Consider the following 15,169-nt stretch of genomic DNA (forward strand, 5'->3'; position numbering starts at 1 on the left):
TGCACTGAATGGTTTTAGGAAAGCCAGCTTCCAAATTGAATAAACATTACTGCGTTCACTCTTGGTGCTTATAAACGAAGCCCCAACGCCTGCCAAAACCTGCGGCAGTCCACCCACGAGCAGAGCAGTGTGAAGGAACAGATTCTCGGTTCTCCCAGCAAAAGGAGCAATGCTGTTTAGCCGTGGCTTTCTGGCATCCGAGCCACCTGCTCATCGCCGTCGCCGTATTTCTTCCTGATGCTCCGCTTCGCCTCCCACTTACCAGCCGCTCTGACGGTTATTCCTTAATAGATGTCAGGCCAGCGTGACTTTGGTGTGACTCACACTCTGCCACTAGCAGATTGATGAAGCAGGGAGCAGTAAGGTCTGTACTGTCAGGGCTTGCTTCGTGCCAGGTGAGAACAAAGAATAGATAGACGCCCGGCTTCCTGAAGGCCCGTGCTGAGCACCTTGGTGCACTGCAGGTTGGTGCACTGCCAGGTTTGCAGGCCCTGAAAGCCAAAGCTGACTCTTCTGTTGGTTTTATTTTACTTCTGTTTCCAGTGCCACAATAGAGTGATATTTAAGCAACTCCTACAAGCAAAAGCCCTGCAGTTTCTCCAGATTGACAGCTGCAGGCTGGGAAGTGTCAATGAAAACCTCTCAGTGTTGCTGATGGCCAAAAAATTTGAAAGTAAGGGCTGCTCACCAAACCAAAGTTCCACGTCCCTCCCGCCCCACGCCTGCTGGGGGGGACCCTCTTTTCAGCCTAATCAGGGAAACTTTGATGATCTTGGTCCTGGAATTTCATCCCTGAATAATAAAGAATGATCTAATCACCTGCAGGCAATGAGAAAACCCTCAGGTTTCTTTTCATCCGCCCACCCCCACCCTGCTTGGCGTTAAGTACAAATCTGTCTTTCTTGTAGTTCCTGTTTGCCCCCATGCTGGTGGCGTTGGCCTGTGTGAGCTGGTTCAGCACCTGATTATATTTGACTTCATATCAGTTTCTGCAAGCCTTCAGAACAGGTAATGTGGAGTTAACTTCAGGAGTGTCCTGCAGTCCACCCAGACCTTCTGCATCTCTGCTCTCGAGACCCGAGGAGAGCTCTGTCCTTTGCCACGTCCTGGAACTCAGAGGCCGAGCTGGTTTTGCTTCCCCTTTCTCATATGGGGCAGTTACACTGGTGCCCCAGCAGTGAATAGAACTTTGAGGGGCGGGTTTTTGGGAGCCACCTTTGTCTTCTAAGTACATGGTGGGTGGGTGGGATGGAGGAACCCTTGGAAACTAGAACTCCTTTTTTTAAGTAGACTCCACACCCAGCATGGAGCCCAGTGCAGGGTTTGAACTCACGATCCTGAGATCAAGACCTGAGCTGAGATCAAGAGTCAGCCTCTTAACCGACTGAGCCCCCAGAACTCTTTCCTTTTTAAAGCCTTGCTTTCATCATACATATATTCTCTGCTTCTGTTCAATGTCCTGGTGCCAGCGCTGGAGTCTTCTATAATCTGCCCGCATCTAGTTCCACCTTGTTTCTCAGCGTGTCTCAGGTGAACTCTAAGACAGTCTTCCAGTTATCTGCACACATACGGCTTTATTTTTATCTTGTTATTTTAAGGATTGACTTATTTCAGAGACAGTGAGCGAGCAGGGGGAGGGGCAGAGGGGGAGAGATTGAGAGAGAGTGAGCTAGAGCCAGCTGGACGTGGGGCTTGGCCCCAGGACCCTGAGATCATGAGGTGAGCTGAAATCAAGAGCTGGCTGCTTAACCAACTCAGCCACCCGGACACCCCCACATGCAGCTTAATTATACATTTCTTTCCTCCTAGAATTAAATGTGGTATCACAGAAAGATCACTGGCCGTGATCTTTATATGGTGCAGGCACTAATACATGCATGGGAATAGTAAATACCAAGTATGGGACCATGGGAGAGAAGTGGGACCTGTGAGGGTTGGTAGGGGGCCTCGGTGATAAGGTAATGGTTTCTCTCTGAAGTTGGAGGCTGAGTACGTAGATGCTGCCTTTTATTTCGGAAATATTATGTATGATAAAAAGTGAACATTCCAGGGTTATTCTGCTGTTGCCCCTTCTCACTTCAGTCCTGAAGGTGGGACCAAGGGGAGGTTCAGTCCAACCTTGCAAGGTCCTGTAAGTCTTGAGGGCTGAGAAAGGGGCAAACCCAGAGCATGGTGTGCTGTGACCACCCTCAAGTGGGCGAGGGTGCCTCATGCCACTGCTCTGCTCGGGAATGCTACCGTGTGAGCAGAGCACCTCTGCTCTGTGCCTGGAGCACCCAGTCCCTGCACATTCTTTAGGGCCAGAATGTCCTCTCCCATGGGGTTGGCTCTTCTGTAGCCTGTCCTTTATAGATTATACATAACGCATATCCTAGTCAGTAACTTAGTATCTGTGTCCACTGAAACCACATGGCCCAGTCTTGCCAGTTCCTTTTGTGAGTTACCAGCACCGGGCACGTTGGTGGCCTGTCCTCGCTGTTCATGAACCAATGACAAAGTGAGGTATCGGAGTTAGGTCACTTGCCCCAATTCACAAAACTAGAAAGTAGCTGACACCAAATTTGAACAGATTGGACTGATAGTAAAACCTGTGCTTTTTCTAAATCATGTGTGTAGCTGGATGGGATCTCACTTAGTGATTTTAATCTGTTCACCTAAGTTTTGGCTAAAGGCACCCAAAGAATCCCAGATATTGAGAGTCTAAATTGATGCCTTTGGGGTCACAAAACCTTTACAGATCTCCCTTGGCTTAAGATAGCTTAACATCCCAATAAACCCACCATAATATATTAAAATAGTAACATATTGATACCAACATCGATAAATACTAATCTATTGAGAAAATATTTTAAAATGTGTTTATTTTGGCTCAATCCCTGAGCCACCCAGGCATCCCTTAAAATGTGTTTAATGCACCTAACCTATTAAACATCATAGCTTGTCCTAGCCCACCTTAAACATACTCAGAACACCTGTTACTAGGGGATCCTTGGGTGGCTTGACGGTTTAGCGCCTGCCTTCAGCCCAGGGCGTCCTGGAGTCCTGGGATCGAGTCCCACATCGGGCACCCTGCATGGAGCCTGTTTCTCCCTCTGCCTGTTTCTGCCTCTCTCTCATGAAAATAAAATATTTAAAAAGAGGAAAAAGAACACCTGTATTAGCCTGTGTCTGGGAAGAATCATCTGACGTAAATAAAATGTTGAACAGCTCATGTAATTTGCTGGATACTGAGAGTGTGAGACAGAACTGTGCTGCGGCTCAGACAGTCGCTCGAGTGCATCGGCTGCCGACCCTCACGCTGGTGGGTTGATGGGACTGCTGCCACAGCCCAGTATCAGAGGGAGGATCGGCTTGCCTATCACGACGAGCTGGGAAAAGATCCAAATTCCAAATTTGAAGTACGGTTCTACTGAATGCATATGGCTTTTGCTTCATCGTGAAGTCGAAACATCTTAAGTCAAAACATGGTAAGTCCGGCACGATCTGTAGGTTATAAGAGAACTTTTTGGTCCCCTACCCCCATGAGACTTCGTTGGACCCCTCACAGTGCTTTATTTTACAGAGGGGAAGAACCTGCAGAGGTTGAAAGATTTGCATAGAAACACATGCCTGATGAAGTCTGCCCTTTCTTTAGTGTTGCTCGTCCCTTTGCTTTAACAGTGCCACACGAATGATCTAACAGGACATTATTGCCCTAACCCAAGTCCTTCCTCCTAGGATGTGTGAGTATGTCGATCACCTGCATGAACATTTCAGGTATCCTGTGATAATCAAGAAGGCATCCTACATGCCTCCTAAGGTGAGTTTGGCCAGGGGCCAGCCCCTGTATACTTGTTCTTGTAGGTTGGACACTAGAGTGCAAAGCTATCTCCCTAATTTTCAGTATCTAGAAATTACAGAATATCAGCAATATCAGAAATTACAGCAATATCAAATAACCAAGGCCTGAAGGTCAGGGTCGAGGGTGAAATTGCCTTGAAAAGGCTTCTCTAATGCCAGCCTTTCTCCCCAACACCAGCTGAGGCATTAAAATGTATACTTCTTGTGCAAGCCCCCCGCCCCCAAAAAAACCCAAACAACAAAAACAAAACTTGACACCATCTAGCATGTTACTGAACTGAAACACTTAACTGCAGATGTTATCTGGACCATTTATCTTCATCATGTCCAAGACATGATGTCATTTTCACTGACAGAGGTTGAATTGTCAAAGGAAATATGATTAATTTAATACTGAGATGTAGCCAGTAAAGTGTATCCTTCTCCATTTCAAACAATCTGAAAACTTTCTACGAGCAGCAGAGATACATATAGGAGTTTTGTTCCAGGTGGTTATTGACACGACTCAACTTTTTGTTTGATAGGATGCTGGTTATTCAACAGAAATGAAGGAGGAGTCTGTGAAGAAACACCAATATCCAGATGGTGAAGTCTGGAAGAAACTCCTTGCTGCTCAAGAGAATTAAATGTTCAGCCTAACACTCTTTTCTAAGTGAAAACTTAAAAAACTTTTTGGGTATGCTTTTGTAAAAACAAGGGAAAGGATCATCCTAGCAATCAAAACAAGTTCAGCTAAAAGTCCTTGTAACCTCAAAAATCAGCTCAGTTGCCATTCCTTGATTCTTTTAGCAAATAAACACATATTCTCCTAATTAATCCTTGAACAAATTTAGATTGAATTCAAAGTCTAGAAAGATGTTAACAAAATTTATATCAAGTGCTGGTACCTAGACATTAAACTGTACTTTGAAAATAAGCAGCAGCTTGCACAATTATTGGAACAATGCCTTATTCTAACACTTGTCAAAAATTAGCATAGTAAAAATAGTTCTGCAGCACCATGGGGTAGCTGGTGTGTAACAAAGGTAAAAGGATTTCACAGGATTAGACTGAGCAAGAGAAAGGCTAAACTACTCCAGGGCTAAGTGTGTTAGTAGAGGATTCATACCATACTGAAACCATGGCAGCGGGAATAGGCAGGAAAATGGCATTTCATCCATTATTTTCCCATTATCTTTAAATAAACCTTTATCCTAAATAATCATCATGTGCTAATGATAAATGCAGCCAGAATTAGATGAACCACAGAAAAAATATAGGGCAAAATACTTAGTTACCATTTAAAAAACATACTAAACCTTGGGACACCTGGGTGGCTCAGCAGTTGAGCGGCTACCGTCTCAGTGTCTCAGGATCGAGACCCACTTCGGGGCTCCCTGCTTCTCCCTCTGCCTTGGTCTCTGCATCTCTCATGAATAAATAAAAAAAATACCTTTAAAAATTAAAAAAAAAATACTAAACTTCTGAGCAGTATCCAAATGAGAGTAGAGCATAGGTTTATTTAGGAGGGTTCAGTTAAATCTATTTAGGGCAGGAAGTGAGCAGAATAGCAATATAGAATAAAAAATTTAAAAAGATGAATGCAGAACACAAATGCAATACACACCTTTATTATAACAATATATAAAGCAAATAACTTTAAATGTTCATAGCCACAATTGTACATTAAGAATGCTGGTGTTCCTCAGCTTGCTCAAATTTGGGGTTAACAGCTGATGTGTAATTCTTGAAATTCGCAGACCTTCATAAAAACGGATTGAAATGCATGTACATATTTTAAGTGTATTTCAGTGTTCACTTTCCTGACTTTATTCCCAAACTCGGCACTTTCACACCTTAGTGAGTCAACCAAACTCAAAGCTTTTGGTTACTAAGAGAAGCCACAAGATTATGTTTGCCAGTGGCAACATCTTATAAGTTAATGAATAATAGCTGCTGGTCACGAGAGATTTTTGACCTAGTTCCTCCTCCTCCCTCTAGGGCAAACGGAGTGAAAGCCTGGGCATTCAGTCAACCCCTACAGACTGAATATCACCTCTTTTAAAAGCACTTTACACAGCCATTTCCATTTTAATAGTTGGGTGAGGATTGTACCCCTCGATCTGAAAGTCTTCAGCCTTGAAGTCATCAATTTTCTCAACTCTTCGAAGGATTCTGAGCTTTGGGAAAGGCCTTGGTTCTCGCTGCAGCTAAAAACAATAGGAGACCATTATTTTGCCATTATCCATACAACCTGCTTTAACTCTGTTCCTTGTGAAACAGGTACATAGTATTTTATCAACAAAATATTATTCCACTGGAGTGTAATAGTGCAGACACCTGCCCCTGCTTATGGAACACTTCTGGAATGTAACCAACTGATTTCTTTCCCACATGTAGAGAATGAAGGATGTCTGGGTGGTAGCACACCAGCTGAGGAGCCTAGTGGCTCATCTTATAATTGACTGCTCTTGGTAAACGTATTAAGGATGGGACAACAGTCTTTACTTTCATATCTGTGACTCCTATTAGGCACTCAAGTATGGTTATTTGAGTCCCATAATCCCTATCTCAACTGTCCCTGGCAAAGAGGGTGAGGGAAGATGACATCTGTTGACAACAGAGAGGGATGCAAGCCAGGGTTCCTGGCGTGAACAGATGGCAGCAATGAGGATGTGGACATGGGTTCCAACCTCACATTACTCCGTCCAGCATCTCTGGAGCAGACAGCCAGAGAAGCAACTGGGTAAACCCTGAAGTAACCCTCTACACAAAAGCAGCCAAGCTCCACACAAAGGAGGAACTTTCAAAACCTGGATCTCATCTGGAAGGGGCTCAAAGGGTTCAGTTCAGTTTTTTTTTCTGGGGACTCATTAAGCATTAGACACATTTTAATTGCCACTTCAAATCATTTGTTGGCTGCTGTTAACTTGGGATTTGGACAAACTTTTGAAAGTTAATAGCTGTGTATGGCATTTAACGTAATAAAGGGAAAACATCACCATTTAAATTCTCCAAGTAAAAATAAGTCGAGATGCTACCTTGGGAAGGTCCCACACCCATTGGTCTAAATACGGGCTCTTTCTCTCTCTCTCTCTCTCTCTCACAGTAGTCTCTTGTATCTCAGGGCACGGTCACATTAAGTGCCTGTGGTTGCTGAGATGTGTCTGCCTTGTCCCTGCCCACCTGCCCACCACAAACCCCTAAGCTGAAGCCCTGCAGCCAGAGCAGGGCATCTTATTTCTTCCCCAGCACAGAGCAGACAGTCTGTTACACAAGGGATGTTCTATAAGGGAGCCTTTTATCAAGAGAAGGTACCAAACTCCATAGTGACAAATAACAGTCTTACCTGTATTTTCAGCGGCTCAATGTGATTCAGGTAAATATGCGCATCTCCCAAAGTATGTATGAAGTCACCTGGCTAGATCCCACCAGAACAAGCAAAATGGTAAATGTTTTAGTTTCAATTTAAGACAGATCATTTAAAAGCACATTATGGGGGCGCCTGGGTGGCTCAGCGGTTGAGCGTCTGCCTTTGGCTCAGGTCATGATCCTGGGGTCCTAGGATGGAATCCCGCATCAGGCTCCCTGCATGGAGCCTGCTTCTCCCTCTGCCTATGTCTCTGCCTCTTTCTGTGTCTCTCATGAATAAAGAAATAAAATCTTTTAATGTAAAAGAAAAAGCACATTATATAGACTTTGCAGACATTCCAAGGCTTTTCAGAAAATAATTTCACCAGTGTAGCTTTTGAGAAAAGCTGATATTCACAAAAGTTGTCTTGTGTTATAAATAACCTATCTAAACCTGTTTGTTATACAAACGACAAAGACAGGATAGCTTCCTGGAAGCTTGCCAGGTGACCAACTAGATTTCTAACGTCACATTTTAAAACTAATCAGACACTGACTTCTCTGCAATCAGTCTTTCCACATTAAATAATCTAAGCGCTCAGTGCTTTCGGCTGGCAGCAGCCGTTCTTTCCTGAGAGCAGCCCACCTTCAGGCCTGTGATGTGTGCGATCATGTAGGTGAGCAGGGCGTAGCTGGCGATGTTGAAGGGCACGCCCAGCCCCATGTCTCCTGACCTCTGGTATAGCTGGCAGGACAGCTCACCGTTCACCACATAGAACTGGCAGAGAGCATGGCACGGAGGTAGGGCCATCAGAGGAAGATCTGAGGAACCAGCACAAAGGAAAATGAGGCATGCGTGGTTTTAAGGAATGCAGCTACCCACAAATTAAAACAGGAGAGAAACAGAAGGGAAGTCATACGGGGGAGATCATGAGAAATAGCCCCTGGGCCACTGCCCCATGACCCACACCTCCCTGTGTCAAGAGCACCCATTCCAATCCTGAGGATGGCATAACGCCTACAGTGACCCATCCATCAACAGAAGACTCCTGCAGATAATGTTTACAATTGAAGCAACAATCATCCAAGCTCAAATTATTTGTGCCACCTTCATGGCACCAAACTACAGTATGGGAGAAATGAATTCATTTCCAGGGGCCACAGGAAACTGGCACACCCTCCTCTATTCAAACCTAAAGCAAACCTTCCACTCTGGCCAATACTTATTACACCTTGGTAGAGTTTAATTTTACAATATAACTGTTAAAAGGATAAGAGCCAGATGGAGGAGATATGAAACTTCACCTGCCCCAGTTTAAACTGTATTTAAAATCCTAGGTATATTTTTATAGGTAATTTAAAGCCCCCCCCCCCCCGAAGTAAAACAAGTATAAATACACACATTAAGATCATCTTCACCCAGCTCCATCATCTGAAGTTGAAAATGGGCCCAAGTGGGACTTGCCCAGGGTCACACCAGCCATGTGGCTGGGAGTGGATCCCAGGGTCCAGCCTCTCAGCAGTGGCCTCCATGCAAGGCAACATGGCTTCCCTTTGTGCTAATGGTACAGTTAGGACACAAGAGAATAACTGGAATGGTTTCAACCTTTTGGATTCCAACCACACAGAATAATTCTTCTGTCGTCAGGGTTGGTTTTGATTGTGTCAATCACTTTTTGCAGCTGGTCGACTCCTTGACCTGAATAATCTGTAGAATTGTCAAAAAAGAGAAGACACACCTATATGTCAATCACAGCATCTTGTGAGATGGCTTTAGAGGCCATCTATCACTGTCCTACCACAGCCCTTTGTAGCCATGCTACAGGATATTTAATGTACTCTACAAATTCCTCAGATCTTGTAGGGTAAGGCTGTTATCCTCTAGAGCCATAACAAAGTCTATTTTCTTTTCTGTGAAAGAGTCCCTTAAATATTTAATCTGTCATCGTGCCACCCCTCCCCCATTGCTAACTTTCTCTAATCCCAGCAATCAGTTTCTTCCAGGGGTTACCACTGGACGATCTCTATGCCCAGCAACCATTCTTGTCACACTCTGCTGCCGCAGAAAGTACTGGATCTTACTGTGAACTCCTTTCTATGCTCCAGATCCTCTTCTCCCAACACTTCTACCTAAAATTACAATCTAGCAGCAAAACACCTGATTTATAAACATCAAGAAACCTCTGTAACTCTCACACCACCTTGTACTTTTCTCCCATTTCTGGTCTCTGGACTTTAATTCCTCGCCTTCCTTCTGAAATGGAACTGGAAAGCTGCAACATCTGCGAAGTGCAGAGCTTCATGTGAAGCTTTATGTGAAGGTTAAACCTCCCCTTACTGGTGTCAGACTATGTTCTGTCCAGTAGTTCTTAACTTTGGGGGGTAGAAAGTCCTGTCACGATCACAGCTTCAGAAAAAGTAATAAAGATTAAGAAAAAGATGCACTGTGATAGTACAGTTCTGGCTTTTGGTTGTGGTGCTTACATAAATCTACAGATGCTAAAATTAGCAATGGTTACTATCCAACCAGCAAGCTAGTACTTCCTATGCATGTGTGTACACACACATAGACACACCCCCCCTGAGGAAGCTAAGCATTAGCTTTTGCAACCCCTGACCTATGGATAGGCAGGACAGAAAAGAACCAGAGCAAAGTGACTGAGGAAGGTAGATGTCCAGGAATAAGATGTTTCATCTTCTTCCAACCCAGGAGGGCAGGGAGCAGAGGGTGATCCAAAAACCGTTATCACACAGACACCAGCTAAAATGTGCTGGGTGGTACAGTCTTTTTTTTTTTTTTTGGGTGGCACAGTCTTAAAAAGGGAGATCAAGCCACCATAAGGCAATCCCGAGGCTTTATGTTCCCTAGATGAACTTCCCCTACCTTATCCTCCAGCATGGCATCCAACCATCCAACTATGTTGCTATCTGCTAATAAAACAGTACAGAAAGTACCAAGCACCCCATAAATGCTAACAACCAAGTGTGTGATCTGACTTCTACCTGAATCCGAAACGGCCTCTCACGAGGTCAAAGTTATACATCAACTCCCCAGACACAGGCTTCTTACCACCCGCAACTTCACTCAAAATGATGGGGCAAACTCACGCTGTGATGGGTACTCAGGAAATCTGAGGCTTCGTTTTTGTTTTCTCACCTGAATCCTTATCTTTGTATTCTGCCCCAAAATGCCTCCACTGAAAGCCATAAATTGGGCCTAAATCCCCTTCTTCTCGGTTGGCGAATCCCAGGCTGTCCAAAAAGTCTCGAGACCCATTGGCATCCCAGATTTTCACTCCCCTGGAAGACAGTTCCTTAGCGTTTGTGGATCCCTGGAAGACAGGAGAGCAGAGGAGATATCCAAGTGTACTGAGCCATAAGGAGTTGACACCCTAAGAGCCTCCACCAATTTACCCTCAGGCTTGTGCTAACATACCAGAGACAGGCACTCAATGTGTCCTGAACAGCGTGTCCTATCTTTAAGGGCCAGTCAAGGCCCCAACTTTTTGAGGGCTGCTAGGACAGTCTCCCAGAATCACTTCCAGGACAGGTGATTCTTGGAAATACCCTTTCAATTTGTCTTTCTACTCCTCTCAACCAAACATTCTAGATCAAACACCTCCAAGTCCTTTCATTATTCCCACCTCACCTAACAGCTGTTTTTCAACCAAATGTGTTTTGTGTCTAAGCGTGATTCCCCCAAAATGCATTTAATGCCTCACCTACAATCTGCTCAATGTATCTTAGATCTGGTACATAGGATGTTTAATTGGCCTAATCAGCATCGGCTTTTCTTACAAATCTATCAGTCATATTATCTCACGTGTACCACTGTGAAGTTATGTTTACTCCAACCTGTATTTGCAGTTAAGGTGGGCTTTTGTTTTTCCCCAAGTATAAGCCTGTGTTTATTTCTTATATGTCATCTCCTTAGATTCGGTTGATATCATCCTAACCTGTGTCCTGATCATGCATCCAGGTCAAAGACAGAACTCACAGCAGCCTCTGGGTATGATGTGCTGTAATGGTGATAAGCAAGCAAGCAAGCAAGCACACACACTGTGCCTGCCCTCCATCATCCCTCTCCCCTGACAGCTCCCTGACCCCCTAGCCTCGCTACCCCACCCGTGGAAGAGCACAGCCTTATCCCCACACATCTTACTATGAGGGTTAGAGAACACAAGCAAAGTGCTCAGTGCTCCACAGATCCGAACCTCGGCACAGGCCCCACGTTGCCATCTTGCCCACAGATGCCAGATGCAGTGTGGGGTCATCTTGACCCCAGTGTTTCATCCAGTTACCCAGGTAGCAACTCTACCAGAGGTGAGTCTGAGTAAAGAGTACTTAGAATCCTGAATTCAAGCTAAATTAAGATAAAATCAGTGAATGCATTTTATTTCTGAGCATCTCATTTCCACCCTTCTGAGTTTGTACTATTTTTTTCACCTCCAATAAGTAATTTTTCAATCTCTCTCATATTGCTCCTTCTTCCTTTTTATTTATTTATTTTTAAAGTAGGCTCCATGGCCAGTGTGGAGCCCAATGTAAGACTTGAATTCACAACCCTGAGATCAAGACCTGAGCTGAAATCATGAGTCGGATGCTTAACTGACTGAGCCATCTAAGTGCTCCCCTCCCATGTTGCTTCTAATGCCTCCCCTTTCATCCATTTAGACTGAGCTCTAGCTGGTTTACAAATGGCCTCTTCTGAGGTTTCTGATGACACACCTGAACTAGATGCTCACTGCCAGCTGAGGTAAGATAACACAGAAGAAAATACCTCAAGGACATGGAAGTAAGGAACACTAGATCCAAACCTAAATAAACCCTTTCTAAAATGCAGTAAGAAGTCTTGGGTCTGGTTTGGCCAAAGGCCATACAAGCCACACTGATGCTCTGCAGGAGGGATCCCAGCTTCTACACGGCCCACAACTGAGCCCATTTCCTCAGGCACCCTCTGACCAGCACTGGCCAGAACATCACTGATCTGGACCAGGAGACCGAGCGAGAGGAAGCTGTCCATCGTCACAGCACTCCAGCCTTTGCTTGAGGTACCCACGTGGCCCTTTGGAAGAAGTACAGCTTGTAACTCTAGATCCTTCTAGCTTATACAAATATGAGAACATAGCTGGGATCTATACTCAGTGATCAATCTATGTTGAGTACCTACTATATGGTAGGCTGTGTTCTAGGCTCAGGGGATATAAACATGAAGAAAAAAAACAAAATTTTCTGCCTTTATGAAGCTTCTAATACATTTTACTTGTTTATTTGTTGTCTACCTTCTCCCTTGTATGGGGAAAGGGAGAGGGTAGACATTATAGATCAGCTGATGATGTTTCTCCATGGAGAAAACAAAGAGTAGGGTGGGTGTGTGTGTGTGTGTGTGTGTGTGTGTGTGTAGGGTAATCACAGTCTTAGATTGGGAGGTGAGGGAAGGCTCATTCAGTGGGGACTTGAAGGTAGGGGAGTGAGTCATGCTACATCTAGGGGAAGAAGGTTCTAGGGAGCAAGACTGGCAAGCATCAGAACCTAGGTGGGAATGTCCTGACATACTCAAAGATTAGCAAGGAGGCCAGATGGGTGGAGGACAGTGAGCGCCACTTTGCTGAAGCCAGAGCTAGGCCAAAGGCCCCAGGTGAGGGCCCCAGCTCTTAGTGAGTGAAATGGGAACCACTAAGGGCGACAGGTGAGGAGTGACATAGTTGGGCTTGTAGAAGGATTTCACTGGAGCTGGGTTGAGAACAGACTGCTGATTCCAATAGCAGCAGCTTCCTTACCTTGATAAACCACAGCAACTCCTCCAAAACACCCTTCCAAAATACACGTTTGGTTGTCAGCAGAGGAAATTCATCTGAAAAACAGTTTGCAAGATAATTTCAAGACGGGAAAAGAGAACATATCATCCAACTTTCTCTGTGGAGGAAGACTGTCCTGGGACCTAAGGCTGTTGAGCTGCCACAGGACCAACTAGAAAAGTGTGATTGCAATCACATGGGTGCCCCAGAATGGGGTAGAGCTCCCAGGCTACAGCGCAAGTCAGTGACACAATTCAGACTGAGACTGCCCTCCTCAATCCTTGACCACCACAGAATTCCACACGGTGAGATGGGGCGCTGGCCAGGCAGGCATGCCCATGTGGACAGGAAAACAGCTACCATCCACTTCCCAGTTCCTGTGATTCCTTCGTGGAGGTGTTTAGACAACACACAAAATGTGCCCTAGGACAAAGGCTGAAGGCTCCCAGGGCTATTCCATGATTATCCTGCCAAGGAAAACTGGCTCAAGTCCAGGGAAGAGTAGATATCACACCAACCAAAGCCAAAGAGAACAGTTTTCATTATTTGCAAGGCAAATTAACCTCTACTATTTAAGTGTAAAATAGTAACTGCTTAAATACTTGGTATGCATGACCCTACTGAATCCTGAAAACCAGCTTCCTTGAGACATCCTTAAGATCTCCATCTTCCAGGCACCAGGGGGGAAGATACACATTTGCATCAAGCAACAGAGAGATCAAAATGTAAAAGCTTTTCTCTAAATTCGGCACCTATTCAGTTCACCTCATCAGTTTTATGGCTGATATCTGTGTAACAGGTGCTTTTCAAGCACCTACTTTTATCAGTACTGCCTACTGAGCTGGATTTCCTCTATTTTAAGCACAAGAGGAAGCTGAAGACCGGAGAGGTAACCTGCCCACGGTCTAGGCAGATGGGCTGGAGGAAAAACGAGCTCTGTGGCTCCTCCCAGGCGGCTGTGTGGAGCTGCAGGAAGGTGGATCCCTGTCTAAGGCCGACCAGCCACTGCGGCCTGGGCAGCTTCTGGTCTGCAGGATGGGCCTGGGGTGGAGGGAATCAGCTTTACTAATAGTAAAGTCTGGGCAGCCCGGGTGGCTCGGCGGTTTAGCGCCGCCTTAGTCCCAGGGCCTTCGTCCCACTCCGGTGGCCGAGTCCCGGGATCAAGTCCCGCGTCGGGCCTCCTGCGTGGAGCCTGTGTCTCTGGTGCTCTATTTCTCTGTGCCTCTCATGAATAAATAAACAAATAACATCTTTAAAAGATAATATTAGTAAAGTTTCCCTCAACACCACCCCCGCACCTGTGTCAAGGGTACCTGTCCTGTGCCCCACCCCCACTGTGTCAACCCTCGAGAAGCTTCCAGGAGCCATCTGTATGCATGGAAAGGGCGAAGAAGAACTTCTCGGACTCTGGCGTTCCTGTTTCAGGGTTTAAGAGGAGAGCTGGTTCGCGAGGCCCAGACGGAAAAACTGACGGAACCGCAAGTTCCGGCCCAGCCCCTCTGGGTTCGCGCCCTCTTCCCGCGCGCCGCTGACCCGACCGTATTCGTTCGCTCCAATTTTTAAATACTTTGCAAAACCGAGGGGCCAGGTCGGGGAGACAGGAGGAGGAGCAATAAAAAAAAGAAGGGGGCTCTGCAGCGAAGCCCGTGGCCCAGCCCAGGCAGGTCCCGTCCCGGTGTCTACTGGGAGGCAGACAACCCCAGACCGTGTCCGCTCGTGGGCCAGAGCGGTCCGCTGTGTCCACGCATGATCTGGGGCGCAGGCCTCGGAGCCAAAGGACCCGGTTTCAGCTCCCACTGCTCGGCTCCCTGGCGCGAGCCTCGGGTTTGGCGTCCGCAAAGCGGGGCTACGGAGGTCCCGGGGTCCAGCCCGGCCCGGCCCGGCCCGGCCCGCCCCCGCCCCCGCCCCGAGGCCCGCCGCCGCGCGCGCGGTCACCTCTCAGGCTGTAGCGCGCCTGCATGCCGAACACCGACAGCGTGCCCGTGCCCGTGCGGTCGTGCTTCCGGGCCCCGCAGCTCAGGATGTGCTCCACCTGCCCCAGGTACTGCAGCTCCCCGTGGGGAGGCGGCTGCGGCCGGGCGCGCGGCTTCTGCGCGGCGGGCGGCGACGGCGGGCGCTGCAGCTCGGAGCCGGGGGCGGGCATGGCGCGGGCGGCGGCGGCAGAGCGGGCGGCAGAGCGGGCGGCAGAGCGGGCGGCAGAG

General features: G+C 46.6%; 2 protein-coding genes across 3 annotated transcripts in view; one reads left to right on the top strand and one right to left on the bottom strand.

The window, feature by feature from the left end:
- ENOSF1 (enolase superfamily member 1) overlaps nucleotides 1–4,756 on the top strand; it is a 29,099-nt gene extending 24,343 nt beyond the window's left edge. The window contains exons 13-16 of the mRNA XM_072828965.1: nucleotides 544–673; nucleotides 909–1,008; nucleotides 3,718–3,799; nucleotides 4,365–4,756. Coding sequence (XP_072685066.1) covers nucleotides 544–673; nucleotides 909–1,008; nucleotides 3,718–3,799; nucleotides 4,365–4,466 — 414 coding nt within the window. The 3' untranslated portion in view covers nucleotides 4,467–4,756. The remainder of the gene's footprint in view (nucleotides 1–543; nucleotides 674–908; nucleotides 1,009–3,717; nucleotides 3,800–4,364) is intronic.
- A 678-nt stretch (nucleotides 4,757–5,434) lies between these two features.
- TYMS (thymidylate synthetase) lies at nucleotides 5,435–15,126 on the bottom strand. Of its 2 annotated transcripts, none has more exons than XM_072828966.1 (7): nucleotides 14,904–15,126; nucleotides 12,951–13,024; nucleotides 10,328–10,502; nucleotides 8,777–8,878; nucleotides 7,817–7,992; nucleotides 7,169–7,240; nucleotides 5,435–6,029 (listed from the first exon to the last, which is right to left on the bottom strand). In XM_072828966.1, exons 1-7 carry the CDS (start codon nucleotides 15,109–15,111, stop codon nucleotides 5,892–5,894), a joined length of 945 nt encoding a protein of 314 aa, XP_072685067.1. In that variant the 5' UTR covers nucleotides 15,112–15,126; the 3' UTR covers nucleotides 5,435–5,891. The 2 variants fall into 2 exon arrangements, with proteins under 2 accessions (XP_072685067.1, XP_072685068.1); XM_072828967.1 differs by lacking the exon at nucleotides 14,904–15,126 and adding an exon at nucleotides 14,282–14,392.
- Nucleotides 15,127–15,169: the final 43 nt, after the last annotated feature.

This window comes from Canis lupus, chromosome 6, assembly GCF_048164855.1.
Source record: "Canis lupus baileyi chromosome 6, mCanLup2.hap1, whole genome shotgun sequence".
Lineage (NCBI taxonomy): Eukaryota > Metazoa > Chordata > Mammalia > Carnivora > Canidae > Canis > Canis lupus.

Excerpts from the sequence above, each read along its gene's own strand:
- TYMS (XM_072828966.1), bottom strand. The coding sequence starts at position 15,111 with ATGCCCGCCCCCGGCTCCGAGCTGCAGCGCCCGCCGTCGCCGCCCGCC. Across the intron at positions 10,503-12,950 it reads AGTTGCTGTGGTTTATCAAG|GGATCCACAAACGCTAAGGA; the intron begins GTAAGGAAGCTG and ends CCTGTCTTCCAG. Across the intron at positions 7,993-8,776 it reads GTGTGGTTGGAATCCAAAAG|ATCTTCCTCTGATGGCCCTA; the intron begins GTTGAAACCATT and ends CTGGTTCCTCAG.